This window comes from Nerophis ophidion, linkage group LG19 (assembly GCF_033978795.1).
Source record: "Nerophis ophidion isolate RoL-2023_Sa linkage group LG19, RoL_Noph_v1.0, whole genome shotgun sequence".
NCBI lineage: Eukaryota > Metazoa > Chordata > Actinopteri > Syngnathiformes > Syngnathidae > Nerophis > Nerophis ophidion.
The window spans coordinates 38,079,927-38,104,042 of record NC_084629.1 but is presented as its reverse complement, the minus strand read 5'-3'; the positions used below and the strand labels follow the sequence as shown (position 1 = coordinate 38,104,042).

The 24,116-nt window shown below is 39.9% G+C and overlaps 1 protein-coding gene across 1 annotated transcript in view; it reads left to right on the top strand.

The window, feature by feature from the left end:
* LOC133538362 (potassium voltage-gated channel subfamily H member 7-like) overlaps positions 1–24,116 on the top strand; it is a 149,554-nt gene that overhangs the window by 94,021 nt on the left and 31,417 nt on the right. Inside the window, exons 7-9 of the mRNA XM_061879939.1 lie at positions 11,428–11,827; positions 16,049–16,249; positions 20,668–20,922. Of these exons, the coding sequence (XP_061735923.1) occupies positions 11,428–11,827; positions 16,049–16,249; positions 20,668–20,922 (856 nt within the window). The remainder of the gene's footprint in view (positions 1–11,427; positions 11,828–16,048; positions 16,250–20,667; positions 20,923–24,116) is intronic.

Here is a 24,116-nt window from a genome sequence, read left to right as displayed (position 1 = left end):
CACAATGTTATGTAACAACATACAGTACACAATGTGATGTAACGACATACAGTACACAACGTCATGTAACAACATACAGTACACAATGTCATGTGACAACATACAGTACACAATGCGATGTAACAACATACAGTACACAATGTCATGTGACAACATACAGTACACAATGTCATGTGTCAACATACAGTACACAATGTCATGTAACAACATACAGTACACAATGTCTTGTAACAACATACAGTACACAATGTATTGTAACAACATACAGTACACAATGTATTGTAACAACATACAGTACACAATGTGATGTGACAACATACAGTACACAATGTGATGTGACAACATACAGTACACAATGTGATGTAACAACATACAGTACACAATGTCATGTAACAACATACAGTACACAATGTGACGTAACATACAGTACACAATGGGATGTGACAACATACAGTACCCAATGTCATGTAACAACATACAGTACACAATGTCATGTAACAACATACAGTACACAATGCCATGTAACAACATACAGTACACAATGTCATGTAACAACATACAGTACACAATGTGATGTAACAACATACAGTACACAATGTGATGTGACAACATACAGTACACAATGTGATGTGACAACATACAGTACACAATGTGATGTGACAACATACAGTACACAATGTGATGTAACAACATACAGTACACAATGTGATGTAACAACATACAGTACACAATGCGATGTAACAACATACAGTACACAATGCCATGTAACAACATACAGTACACAATGTCATGTAACAACATACAGTACACAATGTCATGTAACAACATACAGTACACAATGTCATGTAACAACATACAGTACACAATGTGATGTGACAACATACAGTACACAATGTGATGTGACAACATACAGTACACAATGTGATGTAACAACATACAGTACACAATGTGACGTAACATACAGTACACAATGGTATGTGACAACATACAGTACACAATGTCATGTAACAACATAGAGTACACAATGTGATGTAACAACATACAGTAGACAATGTGATGTAACAACATACAGTACACAATGTCATGTAACAACATACAGTACACAATGTCATGTAACAACATACAGTACACAATGTCATGTAACACAGTACACAATGTCATGTAACACAGTACACAATGTGATGTGACAACATACAGTACACAATGTGATTTAACAACAAACAGTACACAATGTCATGTGACAACATACAGTACACAATGTGATGTAACAACATACAGTACACAATGTCATGTGACAACATACAGTACACAATGTGATGTAACAACATACAGTACACAATGTGATGTAACAACATACAGTACACAATGTGATTTAACAACAAACAGTACACAATGTTATGTAAAATCATACAGTACACAATGTTATGTAACAACATACAGTACACAATGTTATGTAACAACATACAGTACACAGTGTCATGTGACAACATACAGTACACAATGTGATGTAACAACATACAGTACACAATGTGATGTAACAACATACAGTACACAATGTCATGCGACAACATACAGTACACAATGTCATGTGACAACATACAGTACACAATGTCATGTAACAACATACAGTACACAATGTCATGTAACAACATACAGTACACAATGTTATGTAACAACATACAGTACACAAAGTCGTGTGACAACATACAGTACACAATGTGATGTAACAACATACAGTACACAATGTCATGTGACAACATACAGTACAGAATGTGATGTAGCAACATACAGTACACAATGTGATGTAACAACATACAGTACACAATGTCATGTAACAACATACAGTACACAATGTGATGTAACAACATACAGTACACAATGTCATGTAACAACATACAGTACACAATGTCTTGTAACAACATACAGTACACAATGTCTTGTAACAACATACAGTACACAATGTGATGTAACAACATACAGTACACAATGTGATGTAACAACATACAGTACACAATGTGATGTAACAACATACAGTACACAATGTGATGTGACAACATATAGTACACAATGTCATGTGACAACATACAGTACACAATGTCATGTAACAACATACAGTACACAATGGCATGTGACAACATACAGTACACAATGTGATGTAACAACATACAGTACACAATGTGATGTAACAACATACAGTACACAATGTGATGTAACAACATACAGTACACATTGTCATGTGACAACATACAGTACACAATGTGATGTAACAACATACAGTACACAATGTCATGTGACAACATACAGTACACAATGTGATGTAACAACATACAGTACACAATGTGATGTAACAACATACAGTACACAATGTGATGTAACAACATATAGTACACAATGTCATGTGACAACATACAGTACACAATGTCATGTAACAACATACAGTACACAATGGCATGTGACAACATACAGTACACAATGTGATGTGACAACATACAGTACACAATGTGATGTAACAACATACAGTACACAATGTCATGTGACAACATACAGTACACAATGTGATGTAACAACATACAGTACACAATGTCATGTGACAACATACAGTACACAATGTGATGTAACAACATACAGTACACAATGTCATGTAACAACATACAGTACACAATGTGATGTAACAACATACAGTACACAATGTCATGTAACAACGTACAGTACACAATGTCATGTAACAACATACAGTACACAATGTCATGTAACAACATACAGTACAAGTACACAACGTTAGTTTTAGCATCTTTTGTGTTCCAATAGCAATGTAATTGTAAGTGTTTGAGTGGTTGTTATTTCCAGTGCTGGAGCAGGAGTTTGTCCCCGCTTGAACGTCCCGTGCGGACTATTCCCCCAATGCTGGCTTGCAAGCACAACTCTGCAGACATGTGATTGCATAACTCCTGCACAGAGAATGTTCAACTAGCGGTCACTTCACCGGGCTGCACTATGGAGTACTGCGAGTACTAGTAGTGGAGTACTAGTAGTACTAGTAGTGGATCACTAGTAGTAATAGTAGTACTAGAATATTTAATTGCAAAATTCCAGCATAGAGAATTTTCAACAAGCACCACACAAGTCACTTCACCAGGATTCACTATGGAGTACTAGTAGTACTAGTTATACTAGTAGTAGAAGTAGTAGTCGTAGTACTGGAGTACCAGTAGTAGTAATAGGATATTTGATTGCATAATTCCAGCAGAGAGAATGTTCAACTAGCAGTCACTTAACCAGGCTTCACTATGGAGTACTAGTAGTACTAGAAGTACAGTGCAAGTTGTTAAGTAATAGTATTACTAGTAGTGCATTACTATTATCGGATTACTAGTAGTAGTACTGGGATATTTGATTGCATAATTCCAGCAGAGAGAATTTTCAACTAGCAGTCACTTAACCAGGCTTCACTATGGAGTACTAGTAGTACTAGAAGTACAGTGCAAGTAGTTAAGTTATAGTATTACCAGTAGTGCAGTACTAGTAGTGGATTACTAGCAGTAGTACTAGGATATTTGATTGCATAATTCCAGCAGAGACAATGTTCAACCAGCAGTCACTTAACCAGGCTTCACTTTGGAGTACTAGTAGTACTAGAAGTACAGTGCTAATAGTTAAGTAATAGTATTACTAGTAGTGCAGTACTAGTAGTATGATATTTGATTGCATAATTCCAGCAGAGACAATGTTCAACTAGCAGTCACTTAACCAGGCTTCACTATGGAGTACTAGTAGTACTAGAAGAACAATGCTAGTAGTTAAGTAATAGTATTACTCGTAGCACAGTACTAGTAGTAGATTATTAGTAGTAGTACTAGGATATTTGATTGCATAATTCCAGCAGAGAGAATGTTCAACTAGCAGTCACTTAACCAGGCTTCACTATGGAGTACTAGTAGTACTAGAAGTACAGTGCAAGTAGTTAAGTAATAGTATTACCAGTAGTGCATTACTATTATCGGATTACTAGTAGTAGTACTGGGATATTTTATTGCATAATTCCAGCAGAGAGAATGTTCAACTAGCAGTCACTTAACCAGGCTTCACTATGGAGCACTAGTAGTACTAGAAGTACAGTGCAAGTAGTTAAGCAATAGTATTACCAGTAGTGCAGTACTAGTAGTGGATTATTAGTAGTAGTACTAGGATATTTGATTGCATAAATCCAGCAGAGAGAATGTTCAACTAGCAGTCACTTAACCAGGCTTCAATATGGAGTACTAGTAGTACTAGAAGTACAGTGCTAGTAGTTAAGTAATAGTATTACTAGTAGTGCACTACTAGTAGTGGATTATTAGTAGTAGTACGAGGATATTTGATTGCATAATTCCAGCAGAAATAATGTTCAACTAGCAGTCACTTAATCAGGCTTTACTATGGAGTACTAGTAGTACTAGAAGTACAGTGCAAGTAGTTAAATAATAGTATTACCAGTAGTGCAGTACTAGTAGTGGATTACTAGTAGTAGTACTAGGATATTCGATTGCATAAATCCAGCAGAGAGAATGTTCAACTAGCAGTCACTTAACCAGGCTTCAATATGGAGTACTAGTAGTACTAGAAGAACAATGCTAGTAGTTAAGTAATAGTATTACTCGTAGCACAGTACTAGTAGTAGATTACTAGTAGTAGTACTAGGATATTTGATTGCATAATTCCAGCAGAGAGAATGTTCAAATAGCAGTCACTTAAACAGGCTTCACTGTGGAGTACTAGTAGTACTAGAAGTACAGTGCAAGTAGTTGAGTAATAGTATTACTAGTAGTGCAGTACTATTATCGGATTACTAGTAGTAGTACTAGGATATTTGATTGCATAATTCCAGCAGAGAGAATGTTCAACTAGCAGTCACTTAATCAGGCTTCACTATGGAGTACTAGTAGTACTAGAAGTACAGTACTAGTAATTAGGTAATAGTATTACTAGTAATGCAGTACTAGTAGTGGATTATTAGTAGTAGTACGAGGATATTTGATTGCATAATTCCAGCAGAGAGAATGTTCAACTAGTAGTCACTTAACCAGGCTTCAATATGGAGTACTAGTAGTACTAGAAGTACAGTGCAAATAGTTAAGTAATAGTATTACTAGTAGTGCAGTACTATTGTTGGATTACTAGTAGTAGTACTGGGATATTTGATTATATAATTCCAGCAGAGAGAATGTTCAACTAGCAGGCACTTAACCAGGCTTCACTATGGAGTACTAGTAGTACTAGAAGTACAGTGCTAGTAGTTAAGTAATAGTATTACTAGTAGTGCAGTAATAGTAGTGTAGTACTAGTAGTGGAGTATCATAAGTACTGGCAGTGCTAGCAGAAGTGTACTAGTATTACTAGTAGAAGAGTACTGTTGTTGCTATTAGTGGAATACTAGTAGTGGGGTACTATTACTGATAGTATTACTACTATGGGAGTGTTTTACTACTAGTAGTCGAGTAATAGTAGTACTAGGATTTTTGATTGCATAACTCCTGCACAGAAAATGTTCAACTAGCAGTCACTTCACTAGTATTCACTCTGAAGTACTACTACTACTAGTGCAGTAATAGTAGTGCAACACTAGTAGTACTAGTAGCACCAGTAGCGGAGGACTAGGAGTGGAATAACAGCAGTGGATTATTAGTGGAGTACTAGTAGTAGTGCGGTACTAAAAGTAGCACTAGAAGTGGAGGACAAATAGTTGAATAATAGTAGTGGAGTACTAGTAGTTGAGTACTATAATTAGCAATGCTAGTAGAGGAGTACTAGTTGTACTAGTATTACTAGTAGTGAAATACTAGTAGTGGGGTACTAGTAGCGGGGTAATAGTCATGGAGTACTAGTATTGCTAGTAGTACTAGTTGTGACATACTAGTAGTTGAGTACTAGTAGTGGATTACTATTAGTGATATTAGTACTAGAAGTGGAGTATGTGTTGTACTAGTAGTACTGGTATTACTGGAAGTACTGGTATTACTAGTAATGATGTACTAGTAGTGGTGTACTAATAGTATTGATAGTATTAGCAGTGGAGTACTAGTACTACTACTAATGGAGTACTAGTAGTTCCAGTAATGAAGTACTGCTGATACTAGTAGTGTAGAACTACATGTATTCGTGTAGTACTAGTAGTGGAGTATTATAAGTACTGGCAGTGCTAGTAGAAGTGTACTAGTATTACTAGTGGAAGAGTACTGTTGTTGCTATTAGTGGAATACTAGTAGTGGGGTACTAATACTGATAGTATTACTACTATGGGAGTGTTTTACTACTAGTAGTCAAGTAATAGTAGTACTAGGATTTTTGATTGCATAACTCCTGCACAGAGAATGTTCAACTCGCAGTCACTTCACCAGTCTTCACTCTGAAGTACTACTACTAGTAGTGCAGTACTAGTAGTACAACACTAGTAGTACTAGTGGCAACAGTAGCGGAGGACTAGGAGTGGAATAACTGTAATGGATTATTAGTGGAGTCCTAGTAGTAGTGGAATACTAAAAGTGGAGCATTAGTATTAAAACTAGCACTAGAAATGGAGGACAAGTAGTTGAATACTAGTAGTGGAGTACTAGTAGTTGAGTACTATAAGTACTAGCAGGGCTAGTAGAGGAGTACTAGTTGTACTTGTATTACTAGTAGTGAAATACTAATAGTGGGGTATTAGTAGCGGGGTAATAGTAGTGGAGTACTAGCATTGTTAGTAGTACTAGTAGTGACATACTAGTAGTTGAGTACTAGTAGTGGATTACTATTAGTGATATTAGTATTAGAAGTGGAGTATGTGTTCCACTAGTAGTACTGGTATTACTGGAAGTACTGGTATTACTAGTAATGGTGTACTAGTAGTGGTGTACTAATAGTATTGATAGTATTAGCAGTGGAGTACTAGTACTACTACTAATGTAGTACTAGTAGTTCCAGTAATGAAGTACTACTGATACTAGTAGTGTAGAACTACATGTATCCGTGTAGTACTAGTAGTGGAGTATTATAAGTACTGGCAGTGCTAGTAGAAGTGTACTAGTGTTACTAGTAGAAGAGTACTTTTATTGAGATTAGTGGAATACTAGTAGTGGGGTACTAATACTGATAGTATTACTACTATGGGAGTGTTTTACTACTAGTAGTCGAGTAATAGTAGTACTAGGATTTTTGATTGCATAACTCCTGCACAGAGAATGTTCAACTCGCAGTCACTTCATCAGTCTTCACTCTGAAGTACTACTACTAGTAGTGCAGTACTAGTAGTACACTAGTAGCACCAGTAGTGGAGGACTAGGAGTGGAATAACAGTAGTGGATTATTTGTGAAGTACGAGTAGTAGAGCAGTACTAGAAGTGGAGGACAAGTAGTTGAATAATAGTAGTGGAGTACTAGTAGTTGAGTACTATAAGTACTAGCAGGGCTAGTAGATGAGTACTAGCTGTACTTGTATTACTAGTAGTGAAATACTAATAGTGGGGTACTAGTATTGCTAGTAGTACTAGTAGTGACATACTAGTAGTGATTACTATGAGTGTTATTAGTACTAGAAGTGGAGTATGTGTTCTACTATTACTGGAAGTACTGGTATTACTAGTTATTATGTACTAGTAGTGGTGTACTAATAGTAGTGATAGTACTAGTAGAGGAGTACTAGTACTACTACAAATGGAGTACTAGTAGTGCCAGTAAAGAAGTACTAGTGATACTAGTAGTGTAGTACTACATGTATTAGTGTACTACTAGTAGTGACATACTAGTAGCGGAGTACTAGTATTGCTAGTAGTACTAGTAGTTACATACTAGTAGTTGAGTACTAATAGTGATTACTATTAGTGATATTAGTACTAGAAGTGGAGTATGTGTTCTACTAGTAGTACTGGTATTACTGGAAGTACTGGTATTACTAGTAATGATGTACTAGTAGTGGTGTACTAATAGTATTGATAGTACTAGTAGAGGAGTACTAGTACTACTACTAATGGAGTATTAGTAGTGCCAGTAATGAAGTACTAGTGATACTAGTAGTGTAGAACTACATGTATTCGTGTAGTACTAGTAGTGGAGTATTATAAGTACTGGCAGTGCTAGTAGAAGTTTACTAGTATAAGAGTACTGTTGTTGCTATTAGTGGAATACTAGTAGTGGGGTACTAATACTGATAGTATTACTACTATGGGAGTGTTTTACTACTAGTAGTCTAGTAATAGTAGTACTAGGATTTTTGATTGCATAACTCCTGCACAGAGAATGTTCAACTCGCAGTCACTTCACCAGTCTTCACTCTGAAGTACTACTACTAGTAGTGCAGTACTAGTAGTACAACACTAGTAGTACTAGTGGCACCAGTAGCGGAGGACTAGGAGTGGAATAACAGTAATGGATTATTAGTGGAGTACTAGTAGTAGTGGAATACTAAAAGTGGAGCATTAGTATTAAAAGTAGCACTAGAAATGGAGGACAAGTAGTTGAATACTAGTAGTGGAGTATTAGTAGTTGAGTACTATAAGTTCTAGCACGGCTAGTAGAGGAGTACTAGTTGTACTTGTATTACTAGTAGTGAAATACTAATAGTGGGGTACTAGTAACAGGGTAATAGTAGTGGGGTACTAGTATTGCTAGTAGTACTAGTAGTGACATACTAGTAGTTGAGTACTAGTAGTGATTACTATTAGTGATATTAGTACTAGAAGTGGAGTATGTGTTCTACTAGTAGTACTGGTATTACTGGAAGTACTGGTTTTACTAGTAATGATGTACTAGTAGTGGTGTACTAATAGTATTGATAGTACTAGTAGAGGAGTACTAGTACTACAACTAATGGAGTACTAGTAGTGCCAGTAAAGAAGTACTAGTGATACTAGTAGTGTAGTACTACATGTATTATTGTACTACTAGTAGTGACGTACTAGTAGCGGAGTACTAGTAGTACTACTGGAGTACTAGTATGAATAGTAATAAATTACTAGCCATACTAGTAGTGTTGTACTAGTAGTAGAGCACTAGTAGTGTAAAAGAGGCACACACAAAACAAAGAAAATGGATCACATAGTTGTGGAAGTGAAAACGAGCCGGAAGCAGAAGTACAAATCCCGACGGTGCATTTCAGCTGAGTATGTTTGCATCATTCATACTTTGTGTACTATGTTACTGTTTACTGTGTTACTGCGTACTTTATACACCTTCAACACCCTTTGTTTACTACTTGGTGGTCAACAACAGACCAAAGATCTTCTAGGACACAGGTGTCAAAGTCCGTTTATGTGAAACGAGGGAAATACCCTAGGGCTGGCCCGATAATACCATATCAACATATATCGCCATAGACGTCGATATGAAATACATTTGACAAAATCTTCGATTTATATTTTCATTTTACAAAAGCAAGATTATTGTCATGAAATGTACTCTTGATTTGGGAACAGGAAACAGGAAGTGCCCCTGAGCAATATCAGCCAATCACGTAACAGTATCAACAATAGAAACAGTTTCTCCATCCTTTGAAATTCCCCCCAAAGTGTTGTGTTCAGGTAACCTCGGATCTTTTTGTATTTCATTCCATGACCTTGGAGCTGCAAACTTGTGTTGGCCCTAGGAACCAACATTCTAAGGATGTCATGTGACCTTAAACTGTAGCGAGTCGACTCTCTACACCTCAAAGAAGATAAGTAAGGGGGAACCACACCAAGAAGTGTTAAACACCACCTGTGGAGAAAACCTGCGTTCTGACTAAGACTGACAGTTGATATTTGCATACAATGTGCAATGGCGCACCAGGTTGCCACGAGCCGTGCTAAGACCTGAGGCACGGTACAGTTTTTTCTAACAAGTGGAAGGTGCATTCCTAAAAATCGAGTCTCCATAGTCTAGCAAAGGCATAAAAAGTGGTAAGAATCAAGTGTTTCCTAACTTCAATAACAATCCCCTGAGTCCTTAAATGTCGTGAGTCCAACCTTATCAGCGGTTGACATTTCTGGAATGTTCACTGGCGGACGTTTGCCATTTGAAAAAAAACACCACCTTAGATGTCTGTAGTCTCGGCTGAGTCAGCTGGCACGGAACAACATCAAAAGCAGACGGCAGGAGATCAAAGGTTTGTGCTACCGCGGGGGATGAGCGACATGTGACCTCGTCGTCTGCTTTAGAACGGAACACAGCATCTAACACATTATCACAGATGGAAAACCACATTGGACCTAGCATACAACCCTGAGGTACACCCTTTAATACGGGGAGGACTACCACTAGAACTAGTATTAGTACTACTACTACTACCGCAGGGGATGGGCGACATGTGACCTCGTCATCTGCTTTAGAACGGAACACAGCATCCAACACATTATCAAAGATAGAAAACTACATTGGACCTAGTATACAACCCTGAGGTACACCCTTTAATACGGGTAGGACTACCACTCGAACTGGTGTTAGTACTACTACTACTACCACGGGGGATGAGCGACATGTGACCTCGTCATCTGCTTTAGAACGGAACACAGAATCCAACACATTATCACAGATGGAAAACCACATTGAACCTAGTATACAACCCTGAAGTCCACCCTTTAATATGGGGAGGACTACCACTAGAACAACTATTAGTACTACAACTACTACTAAATGCCTCTGTGGTCCCTGCTGTGCGTTCCGACCACTACTCTGATTGGATCACTACTCTCAACTAATACTAGTACTACTACTACTACTACTACTGCTACTAATAGTACTACTACCACCACTACTTGTACTGTTACTATCCTAGACCACCATGCTGATCGGGCTGCTGAAGACGGCCCGGCTGCTGTGCCTGGTGCGAGGTGGCCAGTACTACTAGTACTAATACTACTATTACTATTACTATTCTAGACCACCACGCTGATCGGGCTGCTGATGACGGCCTGGCTGCTGTGCCTGGTACGGGTGGCCAGTACTACTACTACTAATACTACTATTACTATTCTAGACCACCACGCTGATCGGGCTGCTGAAAACGGCCCGGCTGCTGCGGCTGGTGCGGGTGGCCAGTACTACTAGTACTAATACTACTATTACTATTCTAGACCACCACGCTGATCGGGCTGCTGAAGATGGCCCGGCTGCTGTGCCTGGTGCGGGGGACAGTACTACTACGACTAATACTACTATTCTAGATCACCACGCTGATCGGGCTGCTGTGCCTGGTGCGGGTGGCCAGTACTACTAGTACTAATACTACTATTACTATTCTAGACCACCACGCTGATTGGGCTGCTGAAGACGGCCCGGCTGCTGTGCCTGGTGCGGGTGGCCAGTACTACTAGTACTAATACTACTACTGTTACTATCCTAGACCACCATGCTGATCGGGCTGCTGAAGACGGTCCGGTTGCTGTGCCTGGTGCGGGGTGGCCAGTACTACTACTACTAATACTACTATTACTATTCTAGACCACCACCCTGATCGGGCTGCTGAAGACGGCCCGGCTGCTGCGGCTGGTGCGGGTGGCGAGGAAGCTGGACCGCTACTCTGAGTACGGGGCGGCGGTGCTGATGCTGCTGATGTGCATCTTCGCCCTCATCGCCCACTGGCTGGCGTGCATCTGGTACGCCATCGGCAACGTGGAGAAACCTTACCTGGAGCACAAGATCGGCTGGCTGGACAACCTGGGCGTGTCCATCGGCAAGCGCTACAACTACAGCGACGCCAGCTCGGGGCCGTCCATCAAGGACAAGTACGTGACGGCGCTCTACTTCACCTTCAGCAGTCTGACCAGCGTGGGCTTCGGAAATGTTTCCCCCAACACAAACTCCGAGAAGATCTTTTCCATCTGCGTCATGCTGATTGGCTGTGAGTACTTCTACCCCTTATTCCACTACTACTACTGCATGTATTTGTACATTTGGTACAAGTATTTCTATATTTGGTGCAAGTATCTGGATATTTGGTACAAGTATTTCTATATTTGGTGCAAGTATCTGGATATTTGGTACAAGTATTTCTATATTTGGTCCAAGTATCTGGATATTTGGTACAAATATTTGTATATTTGGTGTTTATAATGTCTGATTATTTTTATAGTTCGTGTAAGTATTTTGATCTTTGGTGCAAGTATGTTTATATTTGTTACAAGTATTTTCATATTTGGAACACGTATATGTATATTTGCTGCAAGTATTTGTATATTTGGTGCAAGTATTCGTATAATGTCTGATTATGGCAGTACTACAATGTGTATTTTTGTATTTGCTGCAAGTATTTGTATATCTGTATAAGTATTCTTATATTTGGTGCAAATATTTTTATATTTAGTGCAAGTATTTTTATATTTGGTGCAAGTATTTTTATATTTAATGCAAGTATTTGTATAATGTCAAATTATGGCGGTACTACAAAGTGTATTTTTGGATTTAGTGCAAGTATTTGTATATCTGGTGCAAGTATTTCCATATCTGGTGCAATAATTTCTATACTTGGTGCAAGTAGTTGTACATATGGTGCAAGTATTTGTATATTTGGTGCAAATATTTGTATATTTAGTGCAAGTGTTTTTGTATTTGGTGCAAGTATTTCCATATCTGGTGCAATAATTTCTATACTTGGTACAAGTATTTGTATATATGGTGCAAGTATTTGTATATTTGGTGCAAATACTTGTATATTTAGTGCAAGTGTTTTTTATATTTGGTGCAAGTATTTCCATATCTGGTGCAATAATTTCTATACTTGGTACAAGTATTTGTATATATGGTGCAAGTATTTGTATATTTGGTGCAAGTATTCATATAATGTCTGATTATGGCAGTACTACAATGTGTATTCTTGTATTTGCTGCAAGTATTTGTATATCTGGTATAAGTATTTGTATATTTGGTGCAAGTATTTTTATATTTAGTGCAAGTATTTTTATATTTGGTGCAAGTATTTGTATATTTAATGCAATTATTTGTATAATGTCAAATTATTGCAGTACTACAATGTGTATTTTTGGATTTAGTGCAAGTATTTGTATATCTGCTGCAATAGTTTCTATACTTGGTGCAAGTAGTTGTATATATGGTGCAAATATTTGTATATTTGGTGCAAATATTTGTATATTTAGTGCAAGTGTTTTTATATTTGGTGCAAGTATTTCCATATCTGGTGCAATAATTTCTACACTTGGTGCAAGTATTTGTATATCTGGTGCAAGTATTTGTATATTTGGTGCAAATATTTGTATATTTAGTGCAAGTGTTTTTTATATTCGGTGCAAGTATTTCCATATCTGGTGCGATAATTTCTATTTTTGGTGCAAGTATTTGTATATATGGTGCAAGTATTTGTATATTTGGTGCAAGTGTTTGTATAATGTCAGATTATGCCATTACTACAAAGTGTATTTTTGGATTTATTTCAAGTATTTGTATATCTGGTGCAAGTATTCGTATATTTGGTGCAAATGTTTTTATATTTAGTCTAACTATTTTTATATTTGGTGCAAGTATTTGTATATTTAATGCAAGTATTTGTATAATGTCAAATTATGGCAGTACTACAAAGTGTATTTTTGGATTTAGTGCAAGTATTTGTATATCTGGTGCAAGTATTTGTATATTTGGTGCAAATATTTGTATATTTAGTGCAAGTGTTTTTTTATATTTGGTGCAAGTATTTCCATATCTGGTGCAATAATTTATATACTTGGTGCAAGTATTTGTATATATGGTGCAAGTATTTGTATACTTAATGCAATTATTTGTGTAATGTCAGATTATGGCAGTACTACAATGTGTATTTTTGTATTTGTATATTTCGTATAAGTATTCGTATATTTGGTGCAAATATTTTTATATTTAGTGCAAGTATTTTCATATTTGGTGCAAGTATTTGTATATTTAATGCAAGTATTTGTATTATGTCAAATTATGGCAGTACTACAATGTGTATTTTTGGATTTAGTGCAAGTATTTGTATATCTGGTGGAAGTATTTGTATATTTGGTGCAAATATGTTATTATTTAGTGCAGGTATTTGTACAATGTCAGGTTATGGCAGTACTACAATGTGTATTTTTGTATTTGGTATAAGTATTTGTATATTTGGTGAAATTATTTTTGTATTTGGTGCAAGTATTTGTATATTTAGTGCAAGTATTTGTACAATGTCAGGTTATGGCAGTACTACAATGTGTATTTTTGTATTTGGTGCAAGTATTTGTATATTTGGTGCAATTATTTTTGTATTTGGTGCAAGTATTTGTATATTTAGTGCAAGTATTTGTACAATGTCAGGTTATGGCAGTACTACAATGTGTATTTGCTGCAAGTATTTGTATAATGTCCGATTATGGCAGTAATACAATATATATTTTAATATTTGTTGCAAGTATTTTTATCTTTGTAACAAGTATTTTTATATTTGGTGCAATCATTTGTACAATGTGTAACTATAGCAGTACTTCAATGTGTATTTTTTTGTATTGTCTGCAAGTATTTGTATATTTGATGCAAGTATTTGTATATTTGGTGCAAATATTTGTATATGTGGTGCGAATATTTTTATATTTGGTGCACGTATTTGTGTATTTGGTGCACGTATTTGTGTATTTGGTGCAATTATTTGTGTAATGTCAGGTTTTGGCAGTACTACAATGTGTATTTTTGTATCAGGTGCAAGTATTTGTATATTTGGTGCAAGTATTTGTATATTTGGTGCAAGTATTTGAACAATGTCTGATTATGGCAGTACTACAATGTGTATTTTTGGATATGGTGCAAGTGTTTGTATATTTAGTGCAAGTATTTGTACAATGTCAGGTTATGGCAGTACTACAATGTGTATTTGCTGCAAGTATTTGTACAATGTCCGATTATGGCAGTAATACAATATATATTTTAATATTTGTTGCAAGTATTTTTATATTTGTAACAAGTATTTTTATATTTGGCGCAATTATTTGTACAATATGTAACTATAGCAGTACTTCAATGTGTATTTTTTTTATTTTTTTTTTATTTTCTGCAAGTATTTGTATATTTGATGCAAGTATTTGTATATTTGGTGCAAATATTTATATATGTGGTGCGAATATTTTTATATTTGGTGCACATATTTGTGTATTTGGTGCAAGTATTTCTATATTTGGTGCAATTATTTGTGTAATGTCAGGTTTTGGCAGTACTACAGTGTGTATTTTTGTATCAGGTGCAAGTATTTGTATATTTGGTGCAAGTATTTATATATTTAATGCAATTATTTGTATAATGTCAGATTATGGCAGTATTACAATGTGTATTTTTGGATTTGGTGAAAGTATTTGGATTTTTGGTGCAAGTAGTTTTATATTTGGTGCAAATATTTGTATAGTTGGTGTAAGTATTTTTATATTTGGTGCAAGTATTTGTTCAATATCTGATTTTTGTAGTACTACAATGTGTATTTTTGTATTTGTTGCAATTATTGTATATTTGGTGCACTTATTTTAATATTTGGTGCAAGTATTTGTATATTTAATGCAAGTATTTGTTTATTGTCGGATTTTGGCAGTATTACAATGTGTATATTTGTATTTGGTGCGAGTTTTTGTACGTGTAGATAGTACTTAAAATATAAGTGTATACATGGTGCAAGTATGTGTACGTGTAGATAGTACTCCAACATCTAAGTGTATATGCAGTGCAAGTACGTGTATGTGTTCACAGTACTTAAACATATAAGTGTATACATGGTGCAAGTATGTGTACGTGTAGATAGTACTCCAACATCTAAGTGTATATGCAGTGCAAGTACTTGTATGTGTTCATAGTACTTAAACATATAAGTGTATACATGGTGCAAGTATATGTACGTGTAGATAGTACTCCAACATCTAAGTGTATACATGGTGCAAGTATGTGTACGTGTAGATAGTACTCCAACATATAAGTGTATATATGGTGCAAGTATATGTACGTGTAGATAGTACTTCAACATATAAGTGTATACATGGTGCAAGTATATGTACGTGTAGATAGTACTCCAACATCTAAGTGTATATGCGGTGCAAGTACTTGTATTTGTACTTTAAGATGTATGTGTGTATATTTTCAGCCCTGATGTACGCCAGCATCTTCGGCAACGTGTCGGCCATCATCCAGAGGTTGTACTCGGGCACGGCTCGCTACCACGCCCAGATGTTGCGTGTCAAGGAGTTCATTCGCTTCCATCAGATCCCCAACCCTCTGAGGCAGAGGGTGGAGGAATACTTCCAGCACTCCTGGGCCTACACCAACGGCATCGACATGAACACGGTACGCAGAGCGGGCAGGCGACGTCGTCGTGGCAACCATGACTCAACTTAACTAACCCTCACCCTTTTCTCTCTTGTCTGCTGCACATCTGGACATCACCGCCGGGCAGGAGGTGAGCATTTATGTGCAAGTGGGTCACACGCACCCTCCACCAACACACCCACCCCCAATACACCCTCACTCAACACACCTCACCCAGTACACCCTCACCCAACACACCGTTCCAATACACCCTCACCCAATACACCCGACCACAACACCACCTCCCTCAATACACCCTCCCCCAATGCACCCATCCCAATGCACCCTCCCCAACACACCTCCCCCAACACACCCTCACCCAGTACATCCTCTCCCTATAAATCCTCCCAAATACACCCTTCCCCAACACACCTCACTCGGTACACCCTCACCCAGTAAACCCTCCCCCAACACACCCTGTCCCTATACACCCACCCCAATACACCCTCACCCAATACACCCTACCACATCACTCCCTCCCTCAATACACCCTCCCCCAATGCACCCATCCCAATGCACCCTCCCCAACACACCCTCACCCAGTACATCCTCTCCCTATAAATCCTCCCAAATACACCCTTCCCCAACACACCTCACTCGGTACAACCTCACCCAGTACACCCTCCCCCAACACACCCTCTCCCTGTACACCCACCCCAATACACCCTCCCCCATTACACCTCACCCTGTACACCCTCCCCAACCCACCTCACCCAGTACACCCTCACCCAACACACGACTGCCCTACACACCCTCACCCAGTACACACCCTCCCTAAACACCCCCCAAAACACCCTCACCCAATACACCCTCTCCTGAAACACCCTCACCCAACACACCCTCCCCAATACACCCTCTCCCTAAACACCCTTTCCCTAAACACTCTCACCCGAAACACCCTTACCCAATACACCCTCTCCCTAAATACCTTCACCCAACATTCCCTCCCCAATACACCCTCTTCCTCAACACCCTTTCCCTAAACACCCTCACCCAACACTCCCTCCCCAGTACACCCTCTTCCTAAACACTCTCACCCTAAACACCCACCCCAATACACCCCCAACACCACTCACCCAGTACACCGTCACCCAGTGTATCCACCCTCAAAACAACCTCCCCCAACACACCCTCACCCAATAAAGCCTGACCCAGTACACACCCTTACCCAATACACGCTCTCCCTAAACACCCCCTCCCTAAACACCCTCACCCAACACTCCCTCCCCAGTACACCCTCTTCCTAAACACTCTCACCCTAAACACCCACCCCAATACATCCCCCCAACACACCTCACCCAGTACACCGTCACCCAGTGCACCCACCCCCAACACAACTTGCCCTAACACACCCTCACCCAATACAGCCTCACCCAGTACACACCCTCCCCCAATACACCCTCACCCAATACACGCTCTACCTAAACACCCCCTCCCTAAACACCCTCACCCAACACACCCTCCCCAGTACACCCTCTCCCTAAACACCCTCCCCCTATACACTCTCTCCCTAAACACCCTCACCCAACACACCCTCCCCAGTACACCCTCACCCAATACACGCTCTCCCTAAACACCCCCTCCCTAAACACCCTCACCCAACACACCCTCCCCAGTACACACCCTCCCCCAATACACCCTCACCCAATACACGCTCTACCTAAACACCCCCTCCCTAAACACCCTCACCCAACACACCCTCCCCAGTACACCCTCTCCCTAAACACCCTCCCCCTATACACTCTCTCCCTAAACACCCTCACCCAACACACCCTCCCCAGTACACCCTCACCCAATACACGCTCTCCCTAAACACCCCCTCCCTAAACACCCTCACCCAACACACCCTCCCCAGTACACCCTCCCCCTATACACTCTCTCCCTAAACACCCTCACCCAACACACCCTCCCCAGTACACCCTCCCCCTATACACTCTCTCCCTAAACACCCTCACCCAACACACCCTCCCCAGTACACCTTCTCCCCAGTACACCCTCTTTCCAAACGCCCTCCCCCTATACACTCTCTCTTTAAACACCCTCACCCAATACACTCTCCCCAGTACACCCTCACCCAATACACGCTCTCCCTAAACACCCCCTCCCTAAACACCCTCACCCAACACACCATCCCCAGTACACCCTCTCCCCAGTACACCCTCTTTCTAAACACCCTCCCCCTATACACTCTCTCTTTAAACACCCTCACCCAATACACCCTCCCCAGTACACCCTCTTTCTAAACGCCCTCCCCCTATACACTCTCTCTTTAAACACCCTCACCCAATACACCCTCTCCCCAGTACACCCTCTTTCTAAACGCCCTCCCCCTATACACTCTCTCTTTAAACACCCTCACCCAACACCCTCTCCCCGGTACACCCTCTTTCTAAACGCCCTCACCCTATACACTCTCTCTTTAAATACCCTCACCCAACACACCCTCCCCAGTACACCCTCTCCCTAAACACCCTCCCCCTATACACTCTCTCCCTAAACACCCTCACCCAACACACCCTCCCCAGTACACCCTCACCCAATGCACGCTCTCCCTAAACACCCCCTCCCTAAACACCCTCACCCAACACACCCTCCCCAGTACACCCTCCCCCTATACACTCTCTCCCTAAACACCCTCACCCAACACACCCTCCCCAGTACACCCTCCCCCTATACACTCTCTCCCTAAACACCCTCACCCAACACACCCTCCCCAGTACACCTTCTCCCCAGTACACCCTCTTTCCAAACGCCCTCCCCCTATACACTCTCTCTTTAAACACCCTCACCCAATACACCCTCTCCCCAGTACACCCTCTTTCTAAACGCCCTCCCCCTATACACTCTCTCTTTAAACACCCTCTTTCTAAACGCCCTCACCCTATACTCTCTCTCTTTAAATACCCTCAACCAATACACCCTCCCCAGTACACCCTCTCCCTAAACACCCTCACCCAGTACGCCCTCCCCCTATACACTCTCTCTTTAAACACCCTCACCCAATACACCATCCCCAGTACACCCTCTCCCTAAACACCCTCACCCAATACACTCCCAAAACACCCACCCCCATTTCACCCGCCCGCAAGTACACCCTCCCCCAATACACGCTCTCCCTAAACACCCCCTCCCTAAACACCCTCACCCAACACTCCCTCCCCAGTACACCCTTTCCCTAAACACTCTCACCCTAAGTACCCACCCCAATACACCGCCCCAACACACCTCACCCAGTACACCGTCACCCAGTGCACCCACCTCCAACACAACTTCCCCCAACACACCCTCACCCAGTACACACCCTCCCCAATACACCCCCACCCAATACACGCTCTACCTAAACACCCCCTCCCTAAACACCCTCACCCAACACACCCTCCCCAGTACACCCTCTCCCCAGTACACCCTCTTCCTAAACAACCTCCCCCTATACACTCTCTCCCTGAACACCCTCCCCAGTACACCCTCTTTCTAAACGCCCTCCCCCTATACACTCTCTCTTTAAACACCCTCACCCAATACACCCTCCCCAGTACACCCTCTCCCTAAACACCCTCACCCAGCACACCCTCCCCAGTACACCCTCTCCCCAGTACACCCTCTTTCTAAACGCCCTCCCCCTATACACTCTCTCTTTAAACACCCTCACCCAGTACACCCTCCCCCTATACACTCTCTCTTTAAACACCCTCACCCAATACACCCTCCCCAGTACACCCTCTCCCCAGTACACCCTCTTTCTAAACGCCCTCCCCCTATACACTCTCTCTTTAAACACCCTCACCCAGTACACCCTCCACCTATACACTCTCTCTTTAAACACCCTCACCCAATACACCCTCCCCAGTACACCCTCTCCCCAGTACACCCTCTTTCTAAACGCCCTCCCCCTATACACTCTCTCTTTAAACACCCTCACCCAGTACACCCTCCCCCTATACACTCTCTTTAAACACCCTCACCCAATACACCCTCCCCAGTACACCCTCTCCCTAAACACCCTCACCCAATACACTCCCAACACACCCACCCCCATTTCACCCGCCCACAAGTACACCCTCTCCCTATACACTCTCTCCCTAAACACCCTCACCCAGTACACCCTCCCCCTATACACTCTCTCTTTAAACACCCTCACCCAATACACCCTCCACAGTACCCCCTCTCCCTAAACACCCTCACCCAATACACTCCCAACACACCCACCCCCATTTCACCCGCCCGCAAGTACACCTTCCCCCTATACACCCTCACTCAGTACACCCTCACCCAATACAAACTACAAGTACTAGAAGTGTGTAGTACTCCTCAATATAGCGCCTCAGTAAAGTACACAGTAAGTAGTGGAAGTGTGTAGTACTCCTCAATGTAGCACACCTGTTGGCCCCGCCCCCCGGCAGGTGCTGAAGGGCTTCCCCGAGTGCCTGCAGGCGGACATCTGCCTGCACCTGAACAACAAGCTGCTGCACAGCTGCAAGGTGTTCCAGGGGGCCAGCAAGGGTTGTCTGCGAGCCCTGGCCATGCACCTGAAGAGCAGCCACGCTCCTCCAGGAGACACCCTGGTCCACTCTGGAGACGTCCTCACCGCACTCTACTTCCTCTCCCGCGGCTCCATTGAGATCCTCAAGGACGACATCGTGGTCGCCATCTTGGGTAGGTCGTCTTCTTCTTCTTCCTCTCCTCATTCTCCTCCTCCTTCTTCTTCCTGTTTTCTCCAATAGTCTTGATGGAGAACACAACCGTGGTTACATATGACCATTGACTTATTGAAATCTAAATGTACACTTTACCTTTTTATACAGTAGGTCAGGTGGTGTTTGTCCTGACACCAATAAATATCTGTAAAAGATGGTCAAAGAGCTGGACTAAATATATGAAAAAGATGGTCAAAGAGCACCAGTAAATGTCTGAAAAAGATGGTCAAAAAGCACAGGTAAGTATCTCAAAAAGATGGTCAAAGAGCACCAGTAAATATCTGAATAAGATGGTCAAAGAGCAGGAGTAAATATCTGAAAAAAGGTTAAAAAAAAAAGCACCAGTAAATATCTGGAAAAGATGGTCAAAGAGCAGGAGTAAATATCTGAAAAAGATGGTCAAAGAGCACAAGTTAATACCTGAAAAACATGGTCAAAAAGCACAGGTAAGTATCTGAAAAAGATGGTCAAAGAGCACCAGTAAATATCTGAATAAGATGGTCAAAGAGCAGGAGTAAATATCTGAAAAAAGGTTAAAAAAAAAAGCACCAGTAAATATCTGGAAAAGATGGTCAAAGAGCAGCAGTAAATATCTGAAAAAGATGGTCAAAAAGCACAGGTAAGTATCTGAAAAAGATGGTCAAAGAGCACCAGTAAATATCTGAATAAGATGGTCAAAGAGCAGGAGTAGATATCTGAAAAAAGGTTAAAAAAAAGCACCAGTAAATATCTGTAAAAGATGGTCAAAGAGCTGGACTAAATATGTGAAAAAGCTGCTCAAAGAGCACCAGTAAATATCTGAAAAAGATGGTCAAAAAGCACAGGTAAGTATCTGAAAAAGATGGTCAAAGAGCACCAGTAAATATCTGAATAAGATGGTCAAAGAGCAGGAGTAAATATCTGAAAAAAGGTAAAAAAAAAAAAAAAAAAGCACTAGTAAATATCTGAAAAAGATGGTCAAAGAGCAGGAGTAAATATCTGAAAAAGATGGTCAAAGAGCACAAGTTAATACCGGAAAAAGATGGTCAAAGAGCAAGACTAAATATCTGAAAAATAATTCAGATATTTACTGGTGCTCTGGTCTAAGAGCACCTGTAAATATCTGAAAATGCTGGTCAAAGAGCACCATTAGATATCTAAAAAAAAAGTCAAAAAGCACCAGTAAATATCTGAAAAAGATGGTCAAAAAAACAGAGTAAGTATCTGAAAAAGACAGTCAAAGAGCACCAGTAAATATCTGAAAAAGATGGTCAAAGAGCGGGAGTAAATATCTGAAAAAGATGGTCAAAGAGCAGGAGTAGATATCTGAAAAAGATGATCAAAGAGCACCATTAGATATCCCCAAAAAAGTCAAAAAGCACCAGTAAATATCTGAAAAAGATGGTCAAAAAACCGGAGTAAATATCTGAAAAGACGGTCAAAGAGCACCTGTAACTATCTGAAAAAGATGGTCAAAGAGCAGGAGTAAATATCTGAAAAAAAGGGTCAAAGAGCAGGACTAGATATCTGAAAAAGATGATCAAAGAGCACCAGTAAATATCTGACAAAAATGGTCAAAAAGCACAGGTAAATATCTGAAAAAGATGGTCAAAGAGCAGGAGTAAATGCCTGAAGATGATGGTTAAAGAGCAGGAGTAAATATCTGAAAAAGATGGTCAAAGAGCAGGAGTAGATATCTGATAAAGATGATCAAAGAGCACCAGTAAATATCAAAAAACGATGGTCAAAGAGCAGGAGTAGATAGCTGATAAAGATGATCAAAGAGCACCAGTAAATATCTGACAAAAATGGTCAAAAAGCACAGGTAAATATCTGAAAAAGATGGTCAAAGAGCAGGAGTAAATGCCTGAAGAAGATGGTTAAAGAGCACGAGTAAATATCTGAAAAAGATGGTCAAAAAGCAGGACTAAATATCTTAAAAAATGGTCAAAGAGCACGAGTAATTGTCTTAAAAAGATGGTCAAAAAACAGAATTAAATATCTGAAAAAGACGTTCAAAGAGCGCAAGTACATTTCTTAAAAAGATGGTCAAAGAGCAGGAGTAAATATCTGAAAAAGACTGTCAAAGAGCGCAAGTAAATGTCGGAAAAAGGAGGTCAAAGAGCAGGAGTAAATATCTGAAAAAAATGGTCAAAGAACAGGAGTGAATATCTGAAAAAGATGGTCAAAAAGCACCAGTAAATATCTAAAAAAGACGGTCAAAGAGTAGGCCTGAATATCAGAAAAAAGACGGCCAAAGAGCGCAAATAAATATCTACAAAAAATGGTCAAAGAGCAGGATTAAATGCCTGAAGAAGATGGTTAGAAGACCATAAGTAAATGTCTTAAAAAGATGGTCAAAAAACAGGACTAAATATCTGAAAAAGACGGTCAAAGAGCGCAAGTAAATTTCTTAAAAAGATGGTCAAAGAGCAGGAGTAAATATCTGAAAAAGATGGTCAAAGAGCAGGAGTAAATATCTGAAAAAGATGGTCAAAGAGCACCAGTAAATATCTGAAAAAGATGTTCAAAGAGCAGGAGTAAATATCTTAAAAAGATGGTCAAAGAGCACCAGTAAATATCTAAAAAAAAAAAAAAAGAGGACAAAAAGCACCAGTAAATATATGAAAAAGACGGTCAAAGAGCATGAGTAAATGTCTTAAAAAGACGGTCAAAAAACAGGACTAAATATCTGAAAAAGACGGTCAAAGAGCGCAAGTACATTTCTTAAAAAGATGATCAAAGAGCAGGAGTAAATATCTGAAAAAGGCGGTAAAAGAGCGCAAGTAAATGTCGGAAAAAGGTGGTCAAAGAGCAGGAGTAAATATCTGAAAAAGATGGTCAAAGAGCACCAGTAAATATCTGAAAAAGATGTTCAAAGAGCAGGAGTAAATATCTGAAAAAGATGGTCAAAGAGCAGGAGTAAATATCTGAAAATTATGGTAGAAAAGCAAGACTAAATATCTTAAAAAGATGGTCAAAGAGCACCAGTAAATATCTAAAAAAAAAAGAGGACAAAAAGCACCAGTAAATATATGAAAAAGACGGTCAAAGAGCGCAAATAAATATCTGAAAAAGATGGTCAAAGAGCATGAGTAAATGTCTTAAAAAGACGGTCAAAAAACAGGACTAAATATCTGAAAAAGACGGTCAAAGAGCGCAAGTACATTTCTT